We start from the raw sequence: 25,301 nt of genomic DNA on the forward strand, positions 1-25,301 counted from the left end.
CTCCTCCATCCTAGCCTACCTCAAAGGGTTGTTGTGAGGAAAAAATGGAGGTGGGCAGAACCATTGCTGCCACTCTGAGCCCCATGGAGGAAGGCAGGATTGCCAGCCTCCAGGTGGTGGCTTGAGATCTCCTGCTATTACAACTGATCTCCAGGTGATAGAGATCAGTTCCCCTGGAGAAAATGGCTGCTTTGGAAAGCAGACTCTATGACATTATGTCCCACTGAAATCCCTCCCATCCTCAAACCCTGCCTTCCTCAGGCTCTACACCAAAAATCTCCAGTTATTTCCCAACCTGGAGTTGGAAACCCTAGAAAAAGGGTAGAAGTAAAATGTGGCACCGCCTGTCTCTTATAGGGTTGCCAACCTCCAGGTAGTAGCTGGAGATCTCCTGCTATTACAACTGATCTCCAGCTGATAGAGATCAGTTGCCCTGGAGAAAATGGCTTCTTTGGCAATTGGTCTCTATGGCATTGAAGTCCCTCCCCTCCTCAGACCCCGCCCTCCTCAGGCTCCACCCCAAAAAGCTCCAGGTATTTCCCTACCCGGAGCTGGCAACCCTACTTGCACATTTTCTAAAAACACTTGGTGGGTGGAAGGAAACGTGTTGGCGGGTGCCATGGCGCACACAGGCACCACGTTGGGGACCCCTAACCTAAATGGAAGGGGAGGAGAATAGGGCTGCCAGGTCCCTCTTTGCCACCGATGAGAGGTTTTTGGGGTGGAGCCTGAGGAGGGCAGGTTTTGGGGAGGGGAGGGACTTCAATGCTATAGAGTCCAATGGCCAAAGCGGCCATTTTCTCCAGGTGAACTGATTTCTGTCGGCTGGAGATCAGTGGTAATAGTGGGAGATCTCCAGCTAGTACCTGGAGGTTGGCAACCCTAGAGGAGAACGAGGAAGCAAAATAGGGGGTTTTATCCAGGTGCCCGCTCCTAAGAGAGTCCAAATGGGCACCTCTTTGCTAAAGTCAGGAAAAGCTGCAGTTTCATCCATCATTACCATAATAAACAATTTGTGTGTGGAGTTCAGGAGCCCTTCTCTGTGGAGCCAGATGGTGCTTGGAAAACGATTATGCAAAACATGCACGGCCTTGGCAATTGCCAGCTCTTGGCACCGATGCCACCTAGTTTTAAAAGCAGGAACAAAACCCGTTTCCGGTTTGGCTTGAAGGATTCAGGCCGCCTTGGGTTACTTACGAGACCACGCAGAGTGGGTGACAGTTCTCCACGAATAGGCATGCATGTTCTTCGTCAAAGCAGTAGGCATTTTGCACTGACAACAAAGGACTCGAACAAAAGGATGGTTTATTTGTTATCCATTATCACATTTGGATTCTGGATTTTTTGCAAAAAGCATTTAGGGCAGTGATCTTATCACAGCCTCGCCACCTGACCTATGACCACACATCCATTTCGCCTCGGGTTGCCACCTCTGGCTTGGGAAATTCCTAGGGATTTGGGGGTGGTTACTTGGGAGGGTAGAGTCCGGGAAGAAGGGGCTGGAGGCATGACCCCTTGAAGCCCAAAAAAGCCATTTCGGTAAATTTTGGGTTCGGGTTTACTGAATTCCAAAACCTGGGGGGATCGCCAAAGCTGAATTGGCCATTCCTGAAAAAAACGGGAAATTATCTGGGTTTTTTGGGTTCGCCCCAGGCTTTGCAAAAAAATGTCCTAGAGGGACATTTTTTGAGGTAGAGCCCCCAAACCTGCAGGGTTGCTTGCAGGGACTCTCCTTGCAAGAACCCCCAAAGTTGGTGAAGACTGGGTCGGGGGGGTCCAGCGTTATGGGCTCTGGAGAGGTTGCCCCCCTCCTCCATAGGCAAGCATTAGCCAATTAGTGAACGAACAGAGAATCTCTTACCTTCCAGTCCTTCAGAAGACACCACTCCAAATCACCTTTCTTAACCACTATGCTGGCTCTCTAGCTGGAGATCTCCTGCTGTTACAACTGATCTCCAGGTGGACACTATCACATTGAAGTCCCTCCCCTCCCCAAACCCCGCTCTCCTCTGGTTCCACCCCAAAAACCTGCCGCCGGTGGCGAAGAAGGACCTGGCAACCCTATTCGTTCTCTGGCCTGTGATTTGTACAAGACTCGGTACAATAATCTGCAACCGTCTGCCTCCGAGAAGGGGAGGGGTAAGAATAGGCGCTAAGCATGCTGTCTGTTTTTGCATCCAGGAGTTTAAAAAGCTGGCAGGAATTCCTCCCCGTGCTTTCCCTTCCCTTTTAGCCTCTGCAGCTGCCGAGCAGGCCTGCCGCTTGCCTCCCAGGTACCGAAGCGTGACAGCCCAGGTGTTAATCAGGACCGCGCGTTTGAGCAGCATTACGGCGGGCTCAGCCGTGGCAGGGTGACAGCTGAGACAGTTGACGGAAGGTCTTCGGGACCGAACAGAGCCGTGCGCTGCCGAGGCGGGGGCTCTCCTGCCATTCGCCTGCCAATCTGCCGGGGGACCAGGTTGTGGGTAGTTCTGGGCAAGGGGAACAAAGTCTGGAATCCGCGTCAGCAACGGCCCATGACAGAATAAGAGCAAGGGCACTCCGCGTTAGTATGAGGCTTATTAGCCATGAACAGAAATGGTCTTCTGGGTCAGCTCGATACCTGCAGTAGGGTTGCCAACCTCTGGTACTAGCAGGAGAGCTCCTGCTATTACAACTGATTTCCAGCCGATAAAGATCAGTTCACCTGGAGAAAATGACTGCTTTGGCCATTGGACTCTATGGCATTGAAGTCCCTCTCCTACCCAAACCCCGCCCTCCTCAGGCGCCACCCCAAAAACATCCCACCGGTGGCAAAGAGGGACCTGGCAACCCTAACCTGCAGGGAATATCTAGAAGAAGTTGGTTATCATAGAGTTAATCACAGAGTTGGTTATTATATGCCGACCAGTGTGGTGTAGTGGTTAACAGCAGTGGTTTGGAGCAATGGACTCTGGTCCGGAGAACAGGGTTTGATTTGCCCCTCCTTCACATGGGCAGCGGAGGCTAATCTGGTGAACTGGATTTGTTTCCTCACTCCTCCACATGAAGCCAGCTGGGTGACCTTGGGCTAGTCACACTCTCTCAGCCCCACCTTCCTCACAGGGTGTCTGTTGTGGGGAGGGGAAGGTTATTGTAAGCTGGTTTGATTCTCCCTTAAGTGGTAGAGAAAGTCAGCATATAAAAACCAACTCTTCTTCTTCTTCTACTACTACTACTACTACTAACTATGGGGGGGAACTCTCTGTTATTATAATCTATCAAGCACCATCTGTTGTTTTAATATTGTTTTATGCAGTTTAATACGGTTTGATATTTATTGGTTTTAAATGTATATGTATCGTGGGTTTTTTTGTATTATAGTTTTAATGTTGTTACCCGCCCCGAGCCTGACTTCGGCCAGGGAGAGCAGGATACACATGAAGACATGAACACATGAAGTTGCCTTATACTGAATCAGACCCTCGGTCCATCAAAGTCAGTATTGTCTACTCAGATCGGCAGCGGCTCTCCAGGGTCTCAGGCGGAGGTCTTTCCCATCACCTACTTGCTTAGTCCCTTTTAACTGGAGAAGCCGGGGATTGAACCTGGGACCTTCTGCATGCCAAGCAGATGCTCTACCACTAAGCCAGGGCCCCTCCCGAAGTCTAAAATAATAAATAAATGAATAAACCAATTTCTTCTCTGCTTTTAATCACAGCAGATAGCTCCGTATGAAATGCTCTGGAAGTTTGCTTAGTTCTAGCGGTGAGTGAATAACAGTCATGCGTCCTGGAAAGGTCTGGTTGTGACAAAGAAACCCATCAAGCATCGTGATTGCCTTGTGAGAAACATATTGAGCGTAAACACTTTATGCCTGCATTTGATTAACCTTATTTCTCTAGTGCATTTTGAGCCCACGAAGCACGCATGGTTCTCTTGACCCCATTTTCCCTCACAACAAGCCTGTGAGATAGATGAGGCTGAGAGGGAATTGTTCGTTTTGACCTTTGTGCCAAATCTGAACCCAGGTCCCCTGGTTCTCTCCATAGCATTCTAACTATTCTGTGGGCTTGATGATGATGAAGAAGAAGAGTTGGTTTTTATATGCCAACTTTCTCTACTACTTAAAGGAGACTCAAACCGGCTTACAATCATCTTCCCTTCCCCTCCCCTCCCCACAACAGACACCCTGGGGCTGAGGGAGCTCTAAGAGAGCTGTGACTAGCCCAAGGTCACCCAGTTGGCTTCACGTGTAGAATGGATAAACAAACCCAGTTCACCAGATTAGCCTCTGCCACTCATGTGGAAGAGTGAGGAATCAAACCCGGTTCTCCAGATCAGAATCCACTGCTCCAAACCACCGCTCTTAACCATTACACCATGCTGGCTATTCAGTGCCGGCATTCTGCCCCAATTCAATCAAATTCTTCTCTTCGGCAACAGCAGAACTCAGGAAAAGCATGGGTGTGGGTGGAATTGCCCTTCTGTTAGCAGAAGTGCCTTAGCCTGGTAGAAACCGACCTTGGGATCCGAGTCCTTGGCGAGCGAGAAATAATATATTTTTCAAAGATTGCCGTCATGGCAGATTTAAAGATGGCTTTCAGAAATGTATCATCTTGTAGGGGGAAAGGATTGTCTCTAGCAGAAAGCGTGGATGTTGGAGTGGGATATAGATCTGTAGCGTGAAATTGATGATGGCATCTGAAAATTTCTATTTACGCAGGGATCTCAATTTCCAGTCTGCTTAAACTTAACAAAAGAACAGTTAGGAGGCGGCCAATCAATGGCACATTATGCAGCGGAAGATCCATGAAATTTGTAAACTAGCTCAGAGCGGCGCAGTTCTAGGATACAGCCAAGGATGCTTTCATCTGTCCGTGGCAGAAGCCTGAAAGGGCTTGGAAACTCTGGCGGATGGTGATTGGTGGTGGTGCCGAAATGTTCAGATGTGGTTTGCCATTGCCTGCCTCTGCATGGGCTGAGAGTTCTGAAAGAACAGTGACTGGCCCAAGGTCATGCAGTAGGCCTCATGTGGAGGAGTGGCGAATTGAACCTGGTTCTCCAGATTGGAGTCATAGAATCATAGAGTTGGAAGGGACCACCAGGGTCATCTAGTCCAACCCCCTGCACAAGGCAGGAATTTCACAACTACCTTTCCCCCACACCCCCAGTGACCCCTACTCCATCCCCAGATGGCCAAGATGCCCTCCCTCTCATGATCTGCCCAAGGTCATAGAATCAGCCCTGCTGACAGATGGCCATCTAGCCTCTGCTTAAAAACCTCCAGGGAAGGAGAGCTCACCACCTCCCGAGGAAGCCTGTTCCACTGAGGAACTACTGTGTTTGAAAATTCTCCCTAATGTCTAGACGGAAACTCTTTCGATTTAATTTCAACCCATTGGTTCTGGTCCGACCTTCTGGGGCAACAGAAAACAACTCGGCACCATCCTCTCTATGACAGCCCTTCAAGTACTTGAAGATGGTTATCATGTCCCCTCTCTGTCTCCTCCTCTTCAGGCTAAACATACCCAGCTCCTTCAGCCTTTCCTCATAGGACTTTCCTCATAGAGTCCTCTGCTCTTAACCACTACACCACGCTGGCTCTCGCAGATGGTGACTAGGACAATTAAAGAAAGCAGACAGGCTTATGGCAACCCCACATTTTGGTAACACTTGCAATATTTCAACCTTTTTCATTATTATTAGTTACAGTACATTTTTAAAGACATAATCCTGTTGCACACTTAATAGACTACAGTATGGTGTAAACATAACTTTTATATGCACTGGGAAACCCAAACATTCACGTGACTCGCTTTACTGCGATGTTCGCTTTATTTAGGTAGTCCGGAACCGAACCCGCAACATCTCTGAGGTATGCTTGTATGCATAATATTAGCAACATGGATGCATCCCAACATCCTTGCGTAGCAGATTAACCTTGCTCAGAATAGGGGACTGGGCTAATGCAGTTCTGTATAATTATATTGCTAAATGACACCTTGAATAATTAATGAAATATTGACCCATTTTGTATAACCTTAATAACCAATTCCTAGCATACACCACTTACAAGTTAATACACCCTAACAAGGGATTAACAGAAGAGTAGACAGAACTATAAATTTTGCCTTTTTTATCACTCCATGTTTTATTAAAATCCATTATATTCTTTCCGTGTGCGCAAGGTCAGAGACTAAGAGGGTATCCACCATTAGGGTTCATCGATGTTGCAGTAGAAATATGGTCATGCTGAAAAGAAGAGTTGGTTTTTATACCCCAATTTTCTTTACCTTTAAGAGTCTCAAACTGGCAGACAATCACCTTCCCTTCCTCTCCCCACAACAGTCACCTTGTGAGGTAGGTGGGGCTGAGAGAGTTCAGAGAGAACTGTGACTTGCCCAAGGTCACTGAGCAGGCTTCATGTGGAGGTGTGGGGAAACCAACCCAGTTAGGCTTTAAGGTGCTACTGGATTCCCATTTAATTCTTCTGGGAGGATGACATGATAGAGGCGTACAAAATTATGCATAAGATGGAGAAAGTGGATAAAATGAGTGCTTTATCCCTCCCATAATACTAGAACTAGCACTTAGGGGCACCCCCAAGTAAGTTATTTTATTCATTTATGTATTTATTTAAAGCATTTTTATGCTACCTTTCCACCCAATAGGGTCTCCGAGGCTGCAAACATGAAAACATTTGTAAATGAAAACATTTGTAAATTTTGTTAGGTGTTAAGGTGCTACTGGATTCCTGTTTAATTCTTCTGGGAGGGTGACTTGATAGAGGAGTACAAAATTATGCATAAGATGGAGAAAGTAGATAAAATAAGTATTTTATCCCTCTCTCATAATACTAGAACTAGCACTTAGGGGCACCCCAAATAAGTTATGTTATTCCTTTATGTGTTTATTTAAAACATCTTTGTTTAATTTTTTTAATTGATTTTTAGGATACACACAAAAAAAGGGGGAAATGGAAAGGGTAATGGGAGGGCGATAAATACAACGCAATCCTTGCAACCCACCTCCTGTCTAAAACCAAATACTACTTCTAATACGTTTAAGTTATATATTTCTAAATTTTTGTTCTAAAATATTGTCTATCTCAATTTTATCAAATAATCATTTATGGAACCTTATATTCAATGCCATTCTAATTTGTTTAATTATAACTCGAATGCAACTCTAAATATCATGTTCTTATATTATAACCTTAATATTTCATTACTAAATGCTTATATATTGGACCAATTCTCATCCATATTTAACATATTTAAAACATCTTTATGCCCCCTTTCCACCCAATTAGGGTCCCCAAGGCAGCAAACCTGAAAACATTCAAACATTTTAAAAAGCATTTTAAAAAATGTATGAACTAATTCATTAGAAACATGTAAACATGCAACACCAAAAGCAGGGAAGGAAGCCAAGGATAGCTATGAGGGTATGCCAAAAGAAAGAAAAAAGTCTTCACGCACAAGGATTGCCAACCTCCACGTGGCACCTGGAGATCTTCCACTGTTACAACTGATCTCCAGATGACCAAGATTGGTTCTCCTGGAGAAAATGGCTGCTTTCGAGGGGGGACTCTAGGGCATCGTACCCCGCTGAGGTCCCTGTCCTCCCCAGGCGCCATCCCCAAATCTCCAGGTATGTCCCAATGCACAGCTGGCTAAAACACTGATAGAAGAAACCGATAGAGGGAGGCACATGAATCTCCTTGTCGGAAGAGGCTCAGCATGGACAAGAGGAAATACTTCTTTCACTCAATGAGTGATTTAAATTGTGGAATTCACTGCCATCAGATTCAGATTTATTATTTATACGGCAAAGCCATTAAAATATTCCTATAAATTACAAGATAGAATTAAAAGATACAGTTTCTAAAACTATGGGATATATAATTCTTAAATAAATTACACAAATTACTATTAGCGAAAAACCTCGGATTAATATAACATTTCCCATTTTAGGTTAGATTGCCAAGCCTGATGGATCTTGTATATTGCAGCACAAAATCTAGCTACTTGTTTCATTGTCTGAGCTGATCCTTCCCATAGGAGATTCCTCAACCTCCCTTCCTCAGAGCAGTCCTTTGTTAGATTAAGGAGTGGGGAAATTAGCTTAAATCTTGCTTTGTCATAGAAAGCGCATCTGAAGAATACGTACGCAATAGACTCAACTTCACCCAATTTACAAGGACACCCCCATTCTGATCTTGGTAACCTCTTGAATCTGGCTTCTAGAATCGTCGAAGGTAAGGAATTCACTGCCACAAAACCCAGTAATCTCCTTTAAAAGGAGATCAGGCAGATTCACGGAGGGGAGGCCATTTAAGGTTGCCAACCTCCAGGTCCTAGCTGGAGATCTGCTATTACAACTGATCTCCAGGGGACAGAGATCAGTTCCCCTGGAGAAAATGGCCGCTTTGGCCATTGGACTCCATGGCACTGAAGTCCCTCCCCTCCCCAAACTCCACCCTCCTCAGGCTCCACCTCAAAAACCTCCCGCTGGTGGCGAAGAGGCAACCCTAGGCTCCTAGCCATACTGACTAATGGGAACTTCCACATCCAAAAGCTGTAAACCTCTGGGTACCAGTGCTAGGAGGCAAAGCCAGGGGTTCTGGCCCTGCATCCCTCATGGACTGCCAGCTTCCTCACTCTGCCATCAAAAACATTTACAGTGCAACCTTAATGGGAGTTACTCCGGTCTAAACCCATCCATTGCAATGGGCTTAGATTGGAGTAACTCTCTTTAGGATTGCACTGCTAAACTCTTATCTCTCCTGTTCTCACCTCTCTTTGATGGGGGGGATTGTCATGTTAAAGAGATGTCAAGCTGTTCTAGTTGGCATTTCAGCTCTTGTCATTAAAGACGCTTGCCAATTTTAAGCACCAATTTGGCCTGTGGTTTATTCTTCACCCCACTGCGTATGGCGGAATAGGAGCAATCAGGAATAGCATTTGTCACCACGTTCGAATTCTTTTCCCCGTTTGTGTATTTGTTTTATTTATTTATTGGATTTTTATCCCCCCCTCTCCAACCGGAATCAGGCTCAGGGTAGCTCACTATGTTTGCCAACCTCCAGGTACCAGCTGGAGATCACCTGCTATTACAACGGACCTCCAGTCGATAGAGATCAGATCACCTGAAGAAAATGGCCGCTTTGGCAATTGGACTCTATGGCATTGAAATCCCTCCCCTCCCCAAACCCCACCCTCCTCAGTCTCCGCCCCAAAAACCTACAGCCGGTGGCGAAGGGGGACCTGGCAACACTATGGCTCACATCGAAATAATGACATTACAATTTAAAACAATAGCATCCAATGTAGCAATACTACTATTTAAAACAATAGCATCATAACACACAATAAATGGTCATTAAAATCTCTAATCTAAAAATGACAGATTAACCAGAAGTTCATATGGTGCCATGTGTAAGAGTACTGGTACCCTCACATCCAGGAGAGCAAAGTGGGTGGGCAAAGATTTTTTTCACCATCTGGTTTCCCAGTAGAAGAGTTAGATTCAAGTCCAGTAGCACCTTAGAGACCAACAAGATTTTGGGGATACAAGCTTTCAAGAGCCAAAGGTCCCTTAGTCGTATCTGATGAAAGAAGCTTTGACTTTCCAAAACACAGACCTCGAAAATCTTATTGGTCTCTAATCTGCTACTGGACTCTAGCACTTTTACTGAAGACCATAAGAACATAAGAGCATAAGAAAAGCCATGCTAGATCAGGCCAAGGCGCATCAAGTCCAGCAGTCGGTTCACACAGTGGCCAACCAGGTGCCTCTAAGAAGCCCACAAACAAGATGACTGCAGCAGCATTATCCTGCCTGTGTTCCTAAGCACCTCATATAATGGGCATGCTCCTCTGATCCTGGAGACAATACGTATGCATATTCATTTTGACTAGTAGCCATGGATAGCCCTGTCTTCCATGAACATGTCCACTCTCCTCTTAAAGCCTTCCAAGTTTGCAGCCATCCCCACATAAGAACATAAGAAAAGCCATGCTGGTCAGACCAAGGGCCATCAAGTCCAGCAGTCTGTTCACACAGAGGCCAACCAGGTGCCTCTAAGAAGCCTACAAACAAGACGACTGCAGTAGTATTATCCTGCCTGGGTTCCAGTGCACCTCATATAATGGGCCTGCTCCTCTGATCCTGGAGAGAATAGGTATGCATCATGACTAGTATCCATTTTGACTAGTAGACATGGACAGTCCTATCCTCCATGAACGAACATGGCTACTCTCCTGAAACTGGTCTCCCAGAGACATTCAGCTCATGAACATGCTCAATCATAAACTTTGCATGATATAATTCACAGTTTCAGAATCCTTTCATAACAGAAGAAGGGACACCTACAAATTGCAACTGACTTCTCTACAAAAACAGAAAGATAAGAAACTCTCCAACCTTTTACAAGATACTTCTGGACACAACAACTCCACAAACAATATTGTCAACCTTTCCCAGCATACCCTCAGCTTGGCAGAAGAATCTGTCCTTTCAAGAGGACTATCCTTCTGCCCCACCAAGTCCACAGAGACAGTACAACTCTGTGGAGACCTGGAAGCATTTTTTCGCCGTTTACGTTTGAAGGAATATTTCTACCACAATACAGAACAGAATACACAGGAACAGACCTCACAGCTTCAACAATCTACTCCTGAACAACCTCCTCACATTCCCACCATTGAACCATATAAGGATGATCAATTGGCTCCCACCCAACACCATAAAAAGAAGAACTCCATGTGGACTCCACCTGAAGGCCGCAACACTACACTGGACATGTATATTGAATGTTTTCGCCGCCGAGCCCAAACTGAAATAATCAACAGAAAACACCACTCAAGATCCAATCTCAGCTGTACAGAGAAGAATGCCATAAGCAGCCTGAGAAACAATCCAACTATTATAATAAAACAAGCTGACAAGGGAGGAGCCATTGTCATAATGGACAAAACTAAATATATACAAGAAGCTGAACGACAGCTCTCAAACACCAGTTTCTACAGGCTGCTATCCACAGACCCCACTCAGGAATACCAGCGAGAACTCAACAAAATCATGAAGAAATTACCAAAACATATACAGGAACGAATTGATATGGATTCACCTCAGGAACCTCGAGCAGGCACTTTCTACCTCCTACCTAAGATACATAAACCTGGCAACCCTGGACGCCCCATTGTTTCAAGCATTGGAACCATCACCGTAGGAGTATCAGGATATATGGACTCCCTTCTGAGACCATATGTCATTAATACCCCCAGCTATGTCCGAGACACCACAGACTTCCTAAGGAAACTGCAGTCCATCAACTGTCTCCCAGAAAACAGCATTCTAGTCACCATGGATGTGGAGTCTCTATACACCAACATCCCCCATGACGACGGGCTACAAGCCATTAGAAATACCATCCCTGACAACAACACTGCAGATCTGGCTACACAACTCTGCAGATTTGTTCTCACTCACAACTACTTCCGGTTTGGTAAGGACTTATACCTTCAAATCAATGGCACTGCCATGGGCACTCGCATGGCTCCACAATATGCCAACATTTTCATGGCAGATCTAGAACAACGTTTTCTGAACTCATACCCACTGGCACCTCTCCTTTACTTGAGGTTCATTGATGACATTTTCTTTGTCTGGACTCATGGCAAAGAAGCCCTTGAAAGATTTCACCAGGCTTTCAACGACTTCCACCCCACCATCAATCTAACTATGAATTATTCTGAACAAGAAATCAACTTCCTAGACACCACAGTACGGATCCATGGGGGACACACAAGCACCACATTGTACCGGAAACCGACAGATCGGCAAACGTATCTACATGCGTCCAGCCACCACCCCAACCATATCAGACAATCCATTGTCTATAGCCAAGCCCTACGCTATAGTCGCATCTGCTCCAATCCTTCAGACAGAGATACACACTTGAGAGACCTACAGCAAACATTTTTGCAACTACAATATCCTGCAGATATGGTGCGAAAGATGATTGAGAAGGCCAGAATGATACCCAGGCACAACTTACTACAAGATAAGCCCAGAGAGAATGACAACAGAACACCTCTGGTTGTTACTTATAGCTCCCAATTAAAACCAGTCCAACGTATTATTAAGGACCTACAACCAATGCTGGATTGTGACACTTCCCTCGCTGAAGCACTGGGGGGATGTCCCTTTCTTGCTTACAGACAGCCGGCTAACCTAAAACAACTTCTCACCCATGATGATAAACTACTTAACAAGAACATGGACTCTGGCACCAAGGCCTGCAACAAACCAAGGTGCCAACTTTGCCCTCATATAGATTCTAGGAACACCATCTCTGGACCCACCAATGTCAGCCATACTATCTCAGGTTCATATTCCTGCTCATCTTCTAATGTGATTTATGCCATCACATGCCAGCAATGCCCTTCCACAATCTACATTGGACAAACAGGTCAGTCTCTTAGACAAAGATTAAATGGACATAAGTCTGACATCAGAAACCACAATATTCAGAAACCAGTGGGTGAACATTTCAACCTTCCAGGACATTCTGTTGCAGATTTAAGAGTAGCAGTTCTCTTACAAAGGAATTTTAAAGGGAGATTGGAAAGAGAAACTGCTGAATTACAGTTGATATTCAAACTAAAGTCAATGCATTTACCTGGGCTGAATAAAGACCTTGCATTCATGGCCCATTACCAATGCTGATTTCTCAACACCCATCTCTCCCCTGGACATCACAGACTCTTTTGCATATCACACCTAATCCAATCAAGCCTGCTATTCACATTTACATACTGTTCCTCTACTTAAAGACCGATGTGATTCACATTCTAGCTGTATCTGAAGAAGTGAGCTGTGGCTCACGAAAGCTCATACCCTACCAGAAAATATTTTTGTTAGTCTTTAAGGTGCTACTGGACTCTTGCCCTTTTTGACTTTTGCATGATATGTAACTGTTGTCATGGAACGGTATTCCCTCGGGGGTCACATTAGGCAGTCAATTAAGAACCCTGAAGAAAGCACAACTTATTCTCCAGAAACAAAATTATGCACCTGAAACAAATGCATTGAACTCAAAGGTAATTGATGAGTGATTTTTTTCTTTTTATATTTGTTGATACATTAGTCAAATGGTTTCAGTTGTTGACTTGTATCCCTGATGCCTTCGGCGATCCTTCGTGGCAGATTCCTGAAAACACCTTAAGCTGAAAGAGTCTGCAGATGTGGCGTAGGATGTCCTGACTCCCTGTTGCATATTCTTTTGGACTGCCATCTTTATAATTCCCCAAGAGGAAACCTCATAAAACCTATAGTTTCAAACTTTTCCTCAAATAACACGAAAATACTTCACAAACTATTAGCTGATAAGGATCCCGAGATAACTGAAAACATGGCAAAATTTCTGACAATAGCAGTCAACTCATGGGAATCTAGTCGAAAGTAGAATCACAACATTAAGGAATTATTTATATTAATTTTATTTTACTTTAACTTTTATCCTTTTATATACTGTAAATTGTATTATGCCAATAAAGGTATTTGAAATTTCTATCCCTGACCTGGATGGCCCAGGCTAGCCTGATCTTGTCAGATATTAGAAGCTAAGCAGGGTTGACCCTGGCAAGTATTTGGATGGGAGACATATCTGGAGAGTGGACCCACCTTTTATTTTTCTACACCAGCATGGTGTAGTGGTTGAGAGGGGTAGATTCTAATCTGGAGAACTACGTTTGATTTCTTATTCCTCCACATGAGCGGTGGACTCTAATCTGGAAAACCGGGTTTGATTCCCCACTTCTCCACATGAGTGGCAGACCCTAATCTGGAGAGCTGGGTTGGTTTCCCCGCTCCTCCACATGAAGCCAGCTGGGTGACCTTGGGCCAGTCACAGCTCTCCCCGAATTCTCTCAGCCCCACCTACCTCACAAGGTGTCTGCTGTGGGGAGAGGAAGGAAAGGCGATTGTAAGACAGTTTGAATGTCCTTAAAGGTAGAGAAAATCAGGGTATAAAACCAACTCTTTTTCGTCTTTCTCCTGGTCAAGCTTATCGTGTTCAGACCTTCAAACTGTAGTGCTTTGCTACACATCCTCACAGTCCCTGCCTTACGCAACTTGTGAACTCTGGATACACTAGTATCTTGCTTAACTTTGTGAAATATTTGTAATTCGGTGCCCCCCCCCCACCTTCACCCTTCTCAACACATTTCACATCATTCTACTATTACTTAAACTGTACTGACATCTGGTGGCTCAGAATATTTAAGGGGACTAAACATATGCATCCCTTCACTTAACCATTAGAGGCAATTTAGTCTTTTCCTAATTATTCATCTGTCACAAGGATAGACGGCACCATCCTTTACAAATCTATAGGGTTCCAGCAGTTTTTAAAAAAAACCAAACTTTCTAGACAAATCTTTCCATCCAAGAAAGCACCAATGTCACCCAGAGAGAAACGTCAAGTTGTTGAGTTCTCCAAATCATTTCTTCTCCTTTTTCTTTTAAATCTACATTTGGGGCAGGGACAGCATGGGAATTGTCTTTTTTAAATTTTATTTATTTCAAAAAAAGGGATACAAAAAGGGGGAAAAAGGAAGGAATAGGGGCCCGTCTGTGGATAAGATGCATATATAAGAAAAAAAGAACGTTTCAGCATATATAACAAAAATTACAATGCAATTACCACATCGATTTCTCCAGTTATTTATATAAAATATTTTATTCTGATAGAAAATAGCTTCATTTTAGTATAACCAATTATTGTACCTTTATTCTTGTTCTACTAGAAAATGGCTTCACTATACCTGAGCCAGTGTTTATACCATTTAAACTGGTATTATTATAGTTTCAACTATTGGTTTCTATATATCAATATAACAAACTCCATTTTTCATTAAACTGTTCAACAGTTTCCTCGTCAGTTATGTTCATCATGTGGGTTATTTTGGCCATTGTGGCATATTCCAGCATGGGGATTGTCTTAAACCCTTAAAAATAAATGTAAGAAAATAGTATGGGCTCACTGAATCAGACTGGTATCCTGTTTCTCACACTGGCCAACCCTTTGTTTCTAGGAAGTCTACAAAATGGGTCGTGAGTAGGGTTTCCAGGTCCCTCTTCACCACCGGTGGGAGGTTTTTGGGGTGGAGCCTAAGGAGGATGGGGTTTGGGGAGGGGAGGGAGTGCAATGCCATAGAGTCTGATTGCCAAAGTGGCCATTTTGTCCAGGTGAACTGATCTCCATCGTCTGGAGATCAGTTGTAAGAGCAGGAGATCTCCGGCTAGTACCTGGAGGTTGGCAACCCTAGTCATGAGGGCAAAAGTCGTCAATTGCAGTTTGTCCCCAACATCCGATATTTACAGGCACACTGCCTCTGAACATGGAAGTTCTATATAACCATCATGGTCTCATACTTTGGTTGGAAGGCACATGATACAGTGGCCTTTCATCTCTGGGGGAAAAAGGGAAAGCAAATATAAAAGTTGTTTCCTCAGAAAGCCTGTTTTTATCTGGCACGTGAAATTCTAAAGGCTCAGTGGGGAGAATGGTAGTGGAGAGGGTGGTACGGTTGCCAACCTCCAGGTACTAGCTGGAGATCTCCCACTATTACAACTCCTCTCCAGCCAATAGAGATCAGTACCCTTGGAGAAAATGGCCGCTTTGGCAATTGGACTCTATGGCATTGATGTCCCGCCCCTCCCCAAACCCCCCTTCCTGAGGCTCTGCCCCAAAAACCTCCTGCCAGTGGCGAAGAGGGACCTGGCTATGCTAGAGGGTGGTTTAATGGTCAAAGTATTCACCTAAGACCAGAGAAACCAATCTCCACCACAGCTACCCTTTGCGAAGTTACAAGGGAAAGGGAAGTAAATTCAACCCCAGGAGAAAGGAGGCAGGAGAAATTATGGGGGGCATCCTATTTATTTTTTTTACGATAAAATTTGTGCCATAAGGGACGCACAAATCTGTTCTTTTTGCCTTTTGAGGCAACTCACACGAAACTCAGCGGGGCCTATCCGACAGTGTACCCTTTAATGCGTTTGAAGCCTAGGTTCTTGAGGAGAAAATTAAAAACTGCATCGAGGAGGGGAAAACCTCATCTATTTTAGATGTCTACGGAGTTCTGAAAGCAGTGGGGTATTTTTTATCCTTCCGTTTCATGCAGAGTGTGTGTGTGTGTGTGGGGGGGGGGTACTTTCCCACATTCCCAAGTATAAAGGGTTCTCTATCCAATGTGTTCTTCTCTTGCTAAGACTGCTGATCTTAATTAAAGCTCCAGATGTTCTGCCCTAATCAAGTTCCCTTTGGTCGTAGTCTACAAACTGGGAAAGTTGCATACACATACTTCTGGGAGGAGGAGGAGGAGGAGGAGGAGGAGGAGGAGGAGGAGGAGGAGGAGGAGGAGGAGGAGGAGGAGGAGAAGAAGAAGAAGAAGAAGAAGAAGAAGAAGAAGAAGAAGAAGAAGAAGAAGAAGAAGAAGAAGAAGAAAACTTCCAGAAACAACATGTGAGGTCCTGGAGAGCCGCTGCCAGTCTGAGTAGACAATACTGATCAATGGTCTGATTCTGTATAAGGCAGCTTCATGTGTTCAAGATTCCTGTTTGTGTGTACCTGAAGAAGAAGAAGAGTTGGTTTTTATATGCCGACTTTCTCTACCACATCAGGAAGAATCAAACTGGCTTACAATCACCTTCCCCTCCCCACAACAGGCACCCTATGAGGTAGGCGGGGCTGAGAGAGCTCGAAGAGAGCTGTGACTAGCCCAAGGTCACCCAGCTGGCTTCATGTGCAAGAGTGGGGCAACCAACCCAGTTCACCAGATTAGCCTCCACCGCTCGTGTGGAGGAGTGGGGAATCAGACCCTGTTCTCCAGATCAGAGTCCACCGCTCCAAACCACTGCTCTTAACCACTACACCTTTCTGGCTCTTTAGCAATCCCACTTTACTATAGTCCAACAGGTCCTCACACTTGCAGAAGAACCTTCACACACAGAGAGCTCCCCAGCATTAGGGCCGCTGAACCCCCTCTGGCCATCAGCAGGAGATGCAGGGGTGGGGTTGCCAGCTCCAGGTTGGGAAACTCCTGGAGATTTGGGGATGGAGCCAGGGGGATCAGGGACCTCAGTGGGGTAAAATGCCATAGAGTCCACCCTCCAAAGTATTCATTTCCTCCATTGTTGATATTGCCTTTTTGTGTTTCACCTAGACCCCTGCTATCTAATCTGTCCAGCACTGTCTCTACAGAGACTAAGCAAAGGAATTTCTTTTGAAGCAGTTTCTTCAGGATGGAAAACCATGTACTATATCGCTGAGCTACAGCCCTTCCTGAACTCTAGTACCATCAAAATACATGACATTTTACAAGAACACATAAGCCAAAAATATAGGGCCTTGCCTTGAGGATTGTATCATACACGCAACCCCACCTAAAACTACCCCACACTCAATCCCACCTAAAACAGCTAGTGATACTCAATTGCTGTAGGTACACATGAATAGGGTTGCCAACCTCCTGGTAGTAAAGCAAAATAACAATCACCCGGTGCTGTACTGAGAGATACTCAATCAAAATAACAGCACACCCAATATTTTATAGCAAACACAAACTGTATTTATACAAGAGTGACAAGAATCGAAGAAATATCTAACTAGCTAATAACATGCAAAACGTTTACAGACAGACACGTGGTACTGAAAACGATATTATTTACAATTATATACAATGAACACTTATGTCCCACAGTATGCCAATATAATTACAATCCTATAAATATAGAGTGAAATAAACTGTATATACACTTAACAGCCTTAAAGACATGGTGAGTATCCTTCGTTTCACTTGTAATGCTAAAGTCAACATGGATCCCTTAAAAGGGTCATGCCAAGGGTCTGGTAGGACCCACAAGCAAAAGATTGTTCAGGACCACATGAAAGGAATTAGAATCTATGGCACTGAAGACCTTCCCCTCCCCAAACCCTGCCCTCCTCAACCTCTGCCCCCAAAACCTCCTGCCTAGGGTTGCCAGATCCCTTTTTGCTATTGGCAGGAGGGTTGGGGGGCAGAGGCTGAGGAGGGCATGGTTTGGGGAGGAGAGGGACTTCAATGCCATTGAGTGCAATTGCCGAAGTGGCCATGTTCTCCGGGTGAACTGATCTCTATGGGCTGGAGGTCAGTTGTAATAGCAGGAGATCTCCAGCTAGGCACCCTCAATGGCAAAAAAAGGAAAGAAATGGTTAACCCTATTATTAATGCTTTGGGGCTCAGAATGTCTTTTATTTTCCCTACTACCTCTCCCCACCCCCAACCGCCCGTGTTTGCACTGGTTTCTCAATGTATTATGGTCTGCCGGACTCCAGCAATTTCAGGTGGGTAATAGGAATGGTCATCAGCCAAGCAAAAATCCAATTTGTATAGTCCTTCACTTTATCACACACCCCTCTTTGGATCCTAGCCTATGCAACACAGGCAGCAGCCATCTATAATAAACGACCCAGAGAGAACAGAGATTAATCATATTTGCAGTCGTTGCTTTCGGAAGGTGAATCGTGTCGCCGGGTAAAAAAAGAAGATTGCCTCACTGATACATATTTAGCAGCTTGGACTCCTTCTGCCCAGGAACAGAGCTGTGAACAATTATGGGCAGTAAATTTTTGGTGAAGAAGAAGAAGAGTGGGTTTTTCTATGCCAACTTTCTCTACCTCTTAAGGGAGACTCAAACCGGCTTACAATCACCTTCCCCTCCCCACAACAGACACCCTGTGTGGTAGGTGGGGCGAGAGAGCTCTAACAGAGCTGTGACTTGCCCAACGTCACCCAGCTGGCTTCCTGTGTAGGAATGGGGAAACAAATGTGGAGGAGGGAAAGGATCAAAACCGGTTCTCCAGAGCCGAGTCCACCACTTTAAACCACTGCTCTTAACCACTACACCACGCTGGCTCCACGCTGGTGCTGATGGGACAGGGATTTCAAAAGGCAAAATCTATGCACTTGGTTTCGGGGCACAATTTGCGTTCCGATTGACCTGACCTGGATGGCCCAGGCTAGCCTGATCTCATCAAATCTTGGAAGCTAAGCAGGGTCAGCCCTAGTTAGTAGTCGGGTGGGAGACCACCCAGGAAGTCCAGGGTTGCTACACAAAGGCAGGCAATGGCAAACCACCTCTATTTGTCTCTTCCCTTGAAAACCCGATGGGGCCGACATAAGTCATCTGTGACTTGACGGCACTTTCCACCACCACATACTTTGTGACGAAGGCAAATTGAATGAGCCGGGCACATAAATTCATTGACAACTTTGCCTCCTTGCCCAACATGGCAGCATGGCAGCTTGGTGTCATGGTTAAGAGCAGTGGACTCTGATCTGGTGAACCGGGTTTGATTCACACTTTGCACAGTAGCATGAACACAGATGGATTGCCATTGCCTTCCTCTGCGTAGCAACCCTGGATTTCCTTGGTGGTGTCTCATCAAATACTGACCAGGGTCCATCCTTCATAGCTTCTGAAATCTGGTGAGATCGGGCTAGCCTGGGCCATCCAAGTTAGGACATTCCCATTCATCACCAGACAGTTTAAATAATTATCATTTAGACTTTCCCCCCCCCTTTGGTACAGACTTCTCTTTAATAATGTTTAACATTATAACACAATTTAGCACTGCTGATTTCACTCAAGGGAGCAACCTGTGAACAATTAGAAGAGGCTTTCTTTGGCTTCCTTGAGAGCCAGCATGGTGTAGTGGTTAAGAGCGGTGGTTTGGAGCGGTGGAGTCTGATCTGGAGAACCGGGTTTGTTTCCCCACTCCTCCACACGAAGCCACCTGGGTGACCTTGGGCAAGTTACAGCTCTGTTAGAGCTCTCTCAGCCTCACCTACCTCACATGTAGGTGAGGTAGGTGTCTGTTGTGGGGAGGGAAAGGGAAGGGGATTGTAAGCTGGTTTGAGTCTCCCTTAAGTGGTAGATAAAGTTGGCATATAAAAACCAACTCTTCTTTTTCTTCTCTCCGCAAAAGAGGTGCCACTCTCCGACAACCTAGCGATGCCACGGACATTTTTAAAGAGGCGGCAGGAATGGAAATCAAGTTAATTGGATATACATTTAATTAAGCCGTTAATTAATGCAATCATGCCGGCTATCTTGTTTGGAGCTGTCCAAATTCGAGGTACAGGAATAAATGTACATATCTGTCATTACAGAGTGTCAGTGAAGCTTTACCATTACCAATAATTACGGTTTAAGATATTCTTTATGCTCCAGGAATGATTTCTTAGGATATCACATGGACTCTGATTTTATATATTTCTTTTTATTGCTAGCCCAGTTACTGCACAAGCCATTGAAGCCATCTGGAATATGTTGAGAGCCAGTTTGGTGGAGTGGTTAAGAGCAATGGACTCTGATCTGGAGAACCAGGTTTGATTCCCCACTCCCCCATATGAGCGGCGGACTCTTATCTAGTGAATCGGGTTGGTTTCCTTACTCCTCCGCATGAGCAGCAGACTCTTATCTGGTGAACTGGATTGGTTTCCCCACTCCTCCACATGAGCGGCGGACTCTTATCTGGTGAACTGGGTTGGTGACCGGCTGGGTGACCTTGGGCTAGTCAGTTCTCTCCGAACTCTCTCAGCCCCACCTACCTCACAAGGTATCTGTTGTGGCAAGAGGAAGGAAAGGCAATTGTAAGCTGGTTTGAGTCTCCTTAAAAAGGTAGAGAAAATCAGGGTATAAAAACCAACTCTTCTTCACTATGGCCATTTATGCACGGGAGGTTTCGCCTTGGATTTGCCGCTCTCCAAAGGCACATTTTCCCCATCCGAATTGTCAAAACTCTGCATGGGGGCTTATTTTGGAGTTCTGAGAATTCAGATGGGAAATATGTGCATCTAGAGAGCAGCAAACCCAAGGCAAAACCTCCCGTGTGTAAATGGCCCAAGTCATTTGCATTTCATGGATCTCTTTTAACCCACTACCACAGTCAAGTTTTTTGAGCCAGTGCGGCGTAGTGGCTAAGAGAATGAGCTGTGAAGTCACCAGGGCAAAGTTTGGCCTGTGCTTCAAAGGTGAGTGCACCCCTTTATAGTAACCCATACAAACGGGCAGTGGCCATTTACCTTCCAGGGAAAAAAGCAATGTACTGCATTTTTTATCAACATTGGGATGCAATTCAAAACTGCTCAGTAGCCTCCCAACAATAGGAAGAGGCCATGGCTCAGTGGTAGAGCCTCTGCTTGACATGCAGAAGGTCCCAGGTTCAATCCTTGGCATCTCCTTTAGATCTGGCAGCAGTAGTAGAAGAAGAGTTGGTTTTTGTATGCCGATTTTCTCTACCTTTTAAAAGAGAATCGAACCAGCTTGCAATCTCCTTCCCTTCCTCTCCCCACAACAGACACCTTGCCAGGTAGGTGGGGCTGAGAGAGTTCAGAGAACTGTGACAAGCCCAAGGTAACCCAGCTGGCTTCATGTGGAGGAGCAGGGAATCAAACCCAGTTCTCCAGATTAGAGTCTGACACACATATGGAGGAGTGGAGAAACAAATCCATTACACCAGTTTATGTCCATAACTCATATGGAGGAGTGGGGAATCAAACCCAGTTCTCCAGATTAGGGTCCACTGCTCATGTGGAGAAGTGGGGAATCATACCCAGTTCTCTACCGCTCCTAACCACTACACCATCTGGCTCTCATTTTAGGTGACATAAGACACCTCTGCTTGAGACCCTGGAGAGCTGCTGCTAGTCTGAGTACACGATACTGAATCATAGAGTTGGAAGGGACCACCAGGGTCATCTAGTCCAACCTCCTGCACAATGCAGGAAATTCACAACTATCTCCCCCACACACACCCAGTGACCCCTACTCCATGCCCAGAAGATGGCCAAGATGCCCTCCCTCTCATGAACTGCCTCTCATGAACTGCCTAAGGTCATAGAATCAGCATTGCTGACAGATGGCCATCTAGTCTCTGCTGAAAAACCTCCAGGGAAGGAGATCTCACCACGTCCCGAGGAAGCCTGTGCCACTGAGGAACCGCTCTAACTGTTAGAAAATTCTTCCTAATGGCTAGATGGAAACCCTTTTGATTTAATTTCAACCCGTTGGATCTGCTCCGACCTTCTGGGGCAACAGAAAACAACTCGGCACCCTCCTCTATATGACAGCTCTTTAAGTACTTAAAGATGGTTATCATGTCCCCTCTCAGTCTTCTCATCTTCAGGCTAAACATACCCAGCTCCTTCAACCTTTCCTCATAGAGAGACACTGTCCTTCAGTGTTAATCCTCTGAAGATGCCTGCCACAGCTGCTGGAGAAATGTCAGGAAAGAAAATACCAAGACCACGGTCACACAGCCTGGATAACCTACAAGAACTGATTTCCTCATAGGACTTGGTCTCCAGACCCCTCACCATGAAAAGAGAGAGCAAACATTCTTAAAATTTAGGGGACTTCTGCGAAACACTTCTGTCCCTTCCAATATTGATGTGGGGCCTGAAAATCCAAATGGGAGAACATCCAAAATCTGAAAGAGTCTAAGTCCTCTCACTGTATAGAACAAATCCCTACACCAAAAACTACAATGAGAAAAGAAGTTGTATCTTACCCATTCAAAGAAAGATGTCGAGTCAATCACTCTGTTATCAAAATTGTCAGGGTGCTTCCCCATGAACTACAAACCACATACAGCCTGACAGTTACTGGAAAGATCGAAAAATGAGATGTAACTAGGGCTGCCAGGTCTATAGAGCTATAGAGTTGTTGTAAATCCTAGAGCATCCCCTGAATCACTTCCGGTCTTTACCGGAAGTGACATCAGCTTGCCAGGGTGTTGCCTGCACACCAGTCTCCACCTTCTAATTATGCCCGGGGGTTGTTGTCAGCTGTGGCCTGGCAGTCCTGGATGTGAGTCGGTCTCTCCAAAATGATGGCCATTTGCAAATTGGGGAGTGATGTAAAATCTGATAATGCTTTACCTTACCAATTTAGAAGCGTTTTCACATTAGGTGGACATCTGAATCCTCATAATCACCTAAACATTCCACTTCCAGACAAATATAAGACTGTAATTTGGGGACAGGTCGTGGCCCAGAGATAGAGTATCTGCTTTGCATGCAGAAGGTCACAGGTGTGATAGCCAGTGACACTAGTTAAAAAAGGATCAGTTAATAGGTTATGTAGAAGATCACATCCTGAGACCTGGAGACCTGCTGCCAGTCAGAATAGAAAATTATTGACGTGAATGGACCAATGGTCTGATTCAGTATAAAGAAGAATAATGTATTACTATCACCTACATTGTCTTGGAACTATTGCAGAACCATCAAACTGGACAGAAAATGTCTCACCACTTATGGAACCTTCTGCCCTAAAACAGGTAAACACATATTTGAAGACGTCCCAACATTCCCTTGAATACCAACAACAAAGTCCCCTTTCCAACGCTTGGCTTAACCTGAAATTTCAATCCATTGTTGAGGATCCAGTAAACACGATACAGACTCTTCTGATCCAGTACTGTCAACTCGGACCGGCACTCCCCAAGAACTCCTGTGGTGTTATTTCCAAGATCTTCTACCCAAAGTCATTTGCTTTTGCTATGAACACTAGGGAATGAACCTCAGACCTTAACTATGTAAACCACAGGCTTCAGCGCTACGTGAATGACCTTTCTTAAGCAGATGTCCTCCAACCTTATGGGATGGTGAAGGCGGAATCGACACCCACAACCTCTGTCGGAGATAAATGTCCCCCACAAAACCACAGCAATACCACAGATGCTGTTTTACCAGACTTCCGTTTTGAAAAGTGAGAACGCATCTCAAAAGCAACTGTATGAAGGCAAATTAGTTTGGACCCCTCAAATCCCTGTAGAGGGACGGTAAAATTGGAGGTAGAAGTAGACCTCATGGAGTAAACTGGTTGAACATCATATCCAGTCTTTAGGAATCTCTCTTTCTGACCTAAAGGATCGTGGGTCATCGGCAGCTCTTTCTTCAATCCTGAGCTGCTTGCAAAAACTGGATTTCAGAAGTACTACAATAAGAGCATGTAGAGTACCCTCACCTCTCTACCTAGGTCTAAACTTGCCGCAATCTCTCCCAATGTATTTTGATTTTCTGACAATCCCGTGATACAGACGATTATTTCGATTGGCTAGACTAAATGCCATTCCATCAGGGGAGTTAATGGGTAGTCTAAGTAGGGTACCATATTGTGAGAGAGTATGCCAATGTGGTTCTGGCCAAACAGCCACTCTTCAGCATTCCTTGTTCAGTTGCGACCTGCTCAACGTAGCGAGAGACAGATGGATAAAGCCTTTTATCTCGGAGGCTGCTTGCGAATTGGAAAATTTGAGGGTTCTTTTAGCAGGGGTGGATTTTAATACTACATTGGCAGTTGCCAAATTGCCAACTTTTTATCTCAGACAATCAAGATAAAAAATACTGTGTGTGTGTGTGAACAGTATCATTAAAGTAGTAAAGTAGAGGGACGGTAGAATTCATGACATAGTACAAACCATTCACTTCCCTTGAACACTCATATTAACAAAGCAAGCTCTACAAAAGAAGGAAACTCTCACGTTCCCAGTTGTATTTGTACCCCTTCCCCCCACCCCCGAAACGAAGTAAGAAGCCATATGGCACAATGGACTTCTCACAGCAGTATGTATTCACGTGGTGAAGGGTGACACCATTGTCTCCTGCTGCTGTGAGCGTTGCTTATCCACGCACAGTTGGAAGACAACTAACCCATCGTTCAGTGCCTATCTGACGGGTCAATTGCACATTGGTGCAAAGCCGATACATGGACTTCAGAACGTATGCACCCTAAAGAAATGGTACCAAAGAGCTTTCCTTCTTGGGAATAATGAGACAAACGTCTTCTGGGTAGCTGTACACCAGAGCATAAATGTTTCAAGACACCCTGCATAGCTTCTAACACCCTTCCCCAAGTAAACATATCCCATTAGCCACACACTATGGGCGAAAACGCATGGTCACATTATCCTCCTTTAATCCCTGTTTTAGCCAGGATTGAACGCACATTAGGCGAAACGCATGCATTCGATCCAGACTGAATCCTGGCTGAAACAGGGATTAAAGGAGGATAAAGCGACCATGCGTTTTCGACCAATGTTTCATAAATGTTGACAGGCCTCTCATTTCTGCTACTGGATGATGAAACCAGGGAGGGTTGTCAAGCCCTTTGGCAAACCACACTACATACACCGAGTGACACACCAACGCCCCACATAGTACAAAAGTTGTGTCTATCTTCTCTAAAATACTTTGTTTGGTAGACTTCTAAAACTATTCATG

The 25,301-nt window shown here is 45.1% G+C and overlaps 1 protein-coding gene across 1 annotated transcript in view; it reads right to left on the reverse strand.

The window, feature by feature from the left end:
• Window positions 1–2,326: 2,326 nt before the first annotated feature.
• LOC130485619 (taste receptor type 2 member 4-like) overlaps window positions 2,327–25,301 on the reverse strand; it is a 61,387-nt gene continuing 38,412 nt past the window's right edge. Inside the window, exon 3 of the mRNA XM_056858837.1 lies at window positions 2,327–2,471. Within this exon, the coding sequence (XP_056714815.1) occupies window positions 2,327–2,471 (145 nt within the window). The remainder of the gene's footprint in view (window positions 2,472–25,301) is intronic.

The sequence above is a fragment of the Euleptes europaea genome, chromosome 12 (assembly GCF_029931775.1).
Source record: "Euleptes europaea isolate rEulEur1 chromosome 12, rEulEur1.hap1, whole genome shotgun sequence".
Taxonomy (NCBI): domain Eukaryota; kingdom Metazoa; phylum Chordata; class Lepidosauria; order Squamata; family Sphaerodactylidae; genus Euleptes; species Euleptes europaea.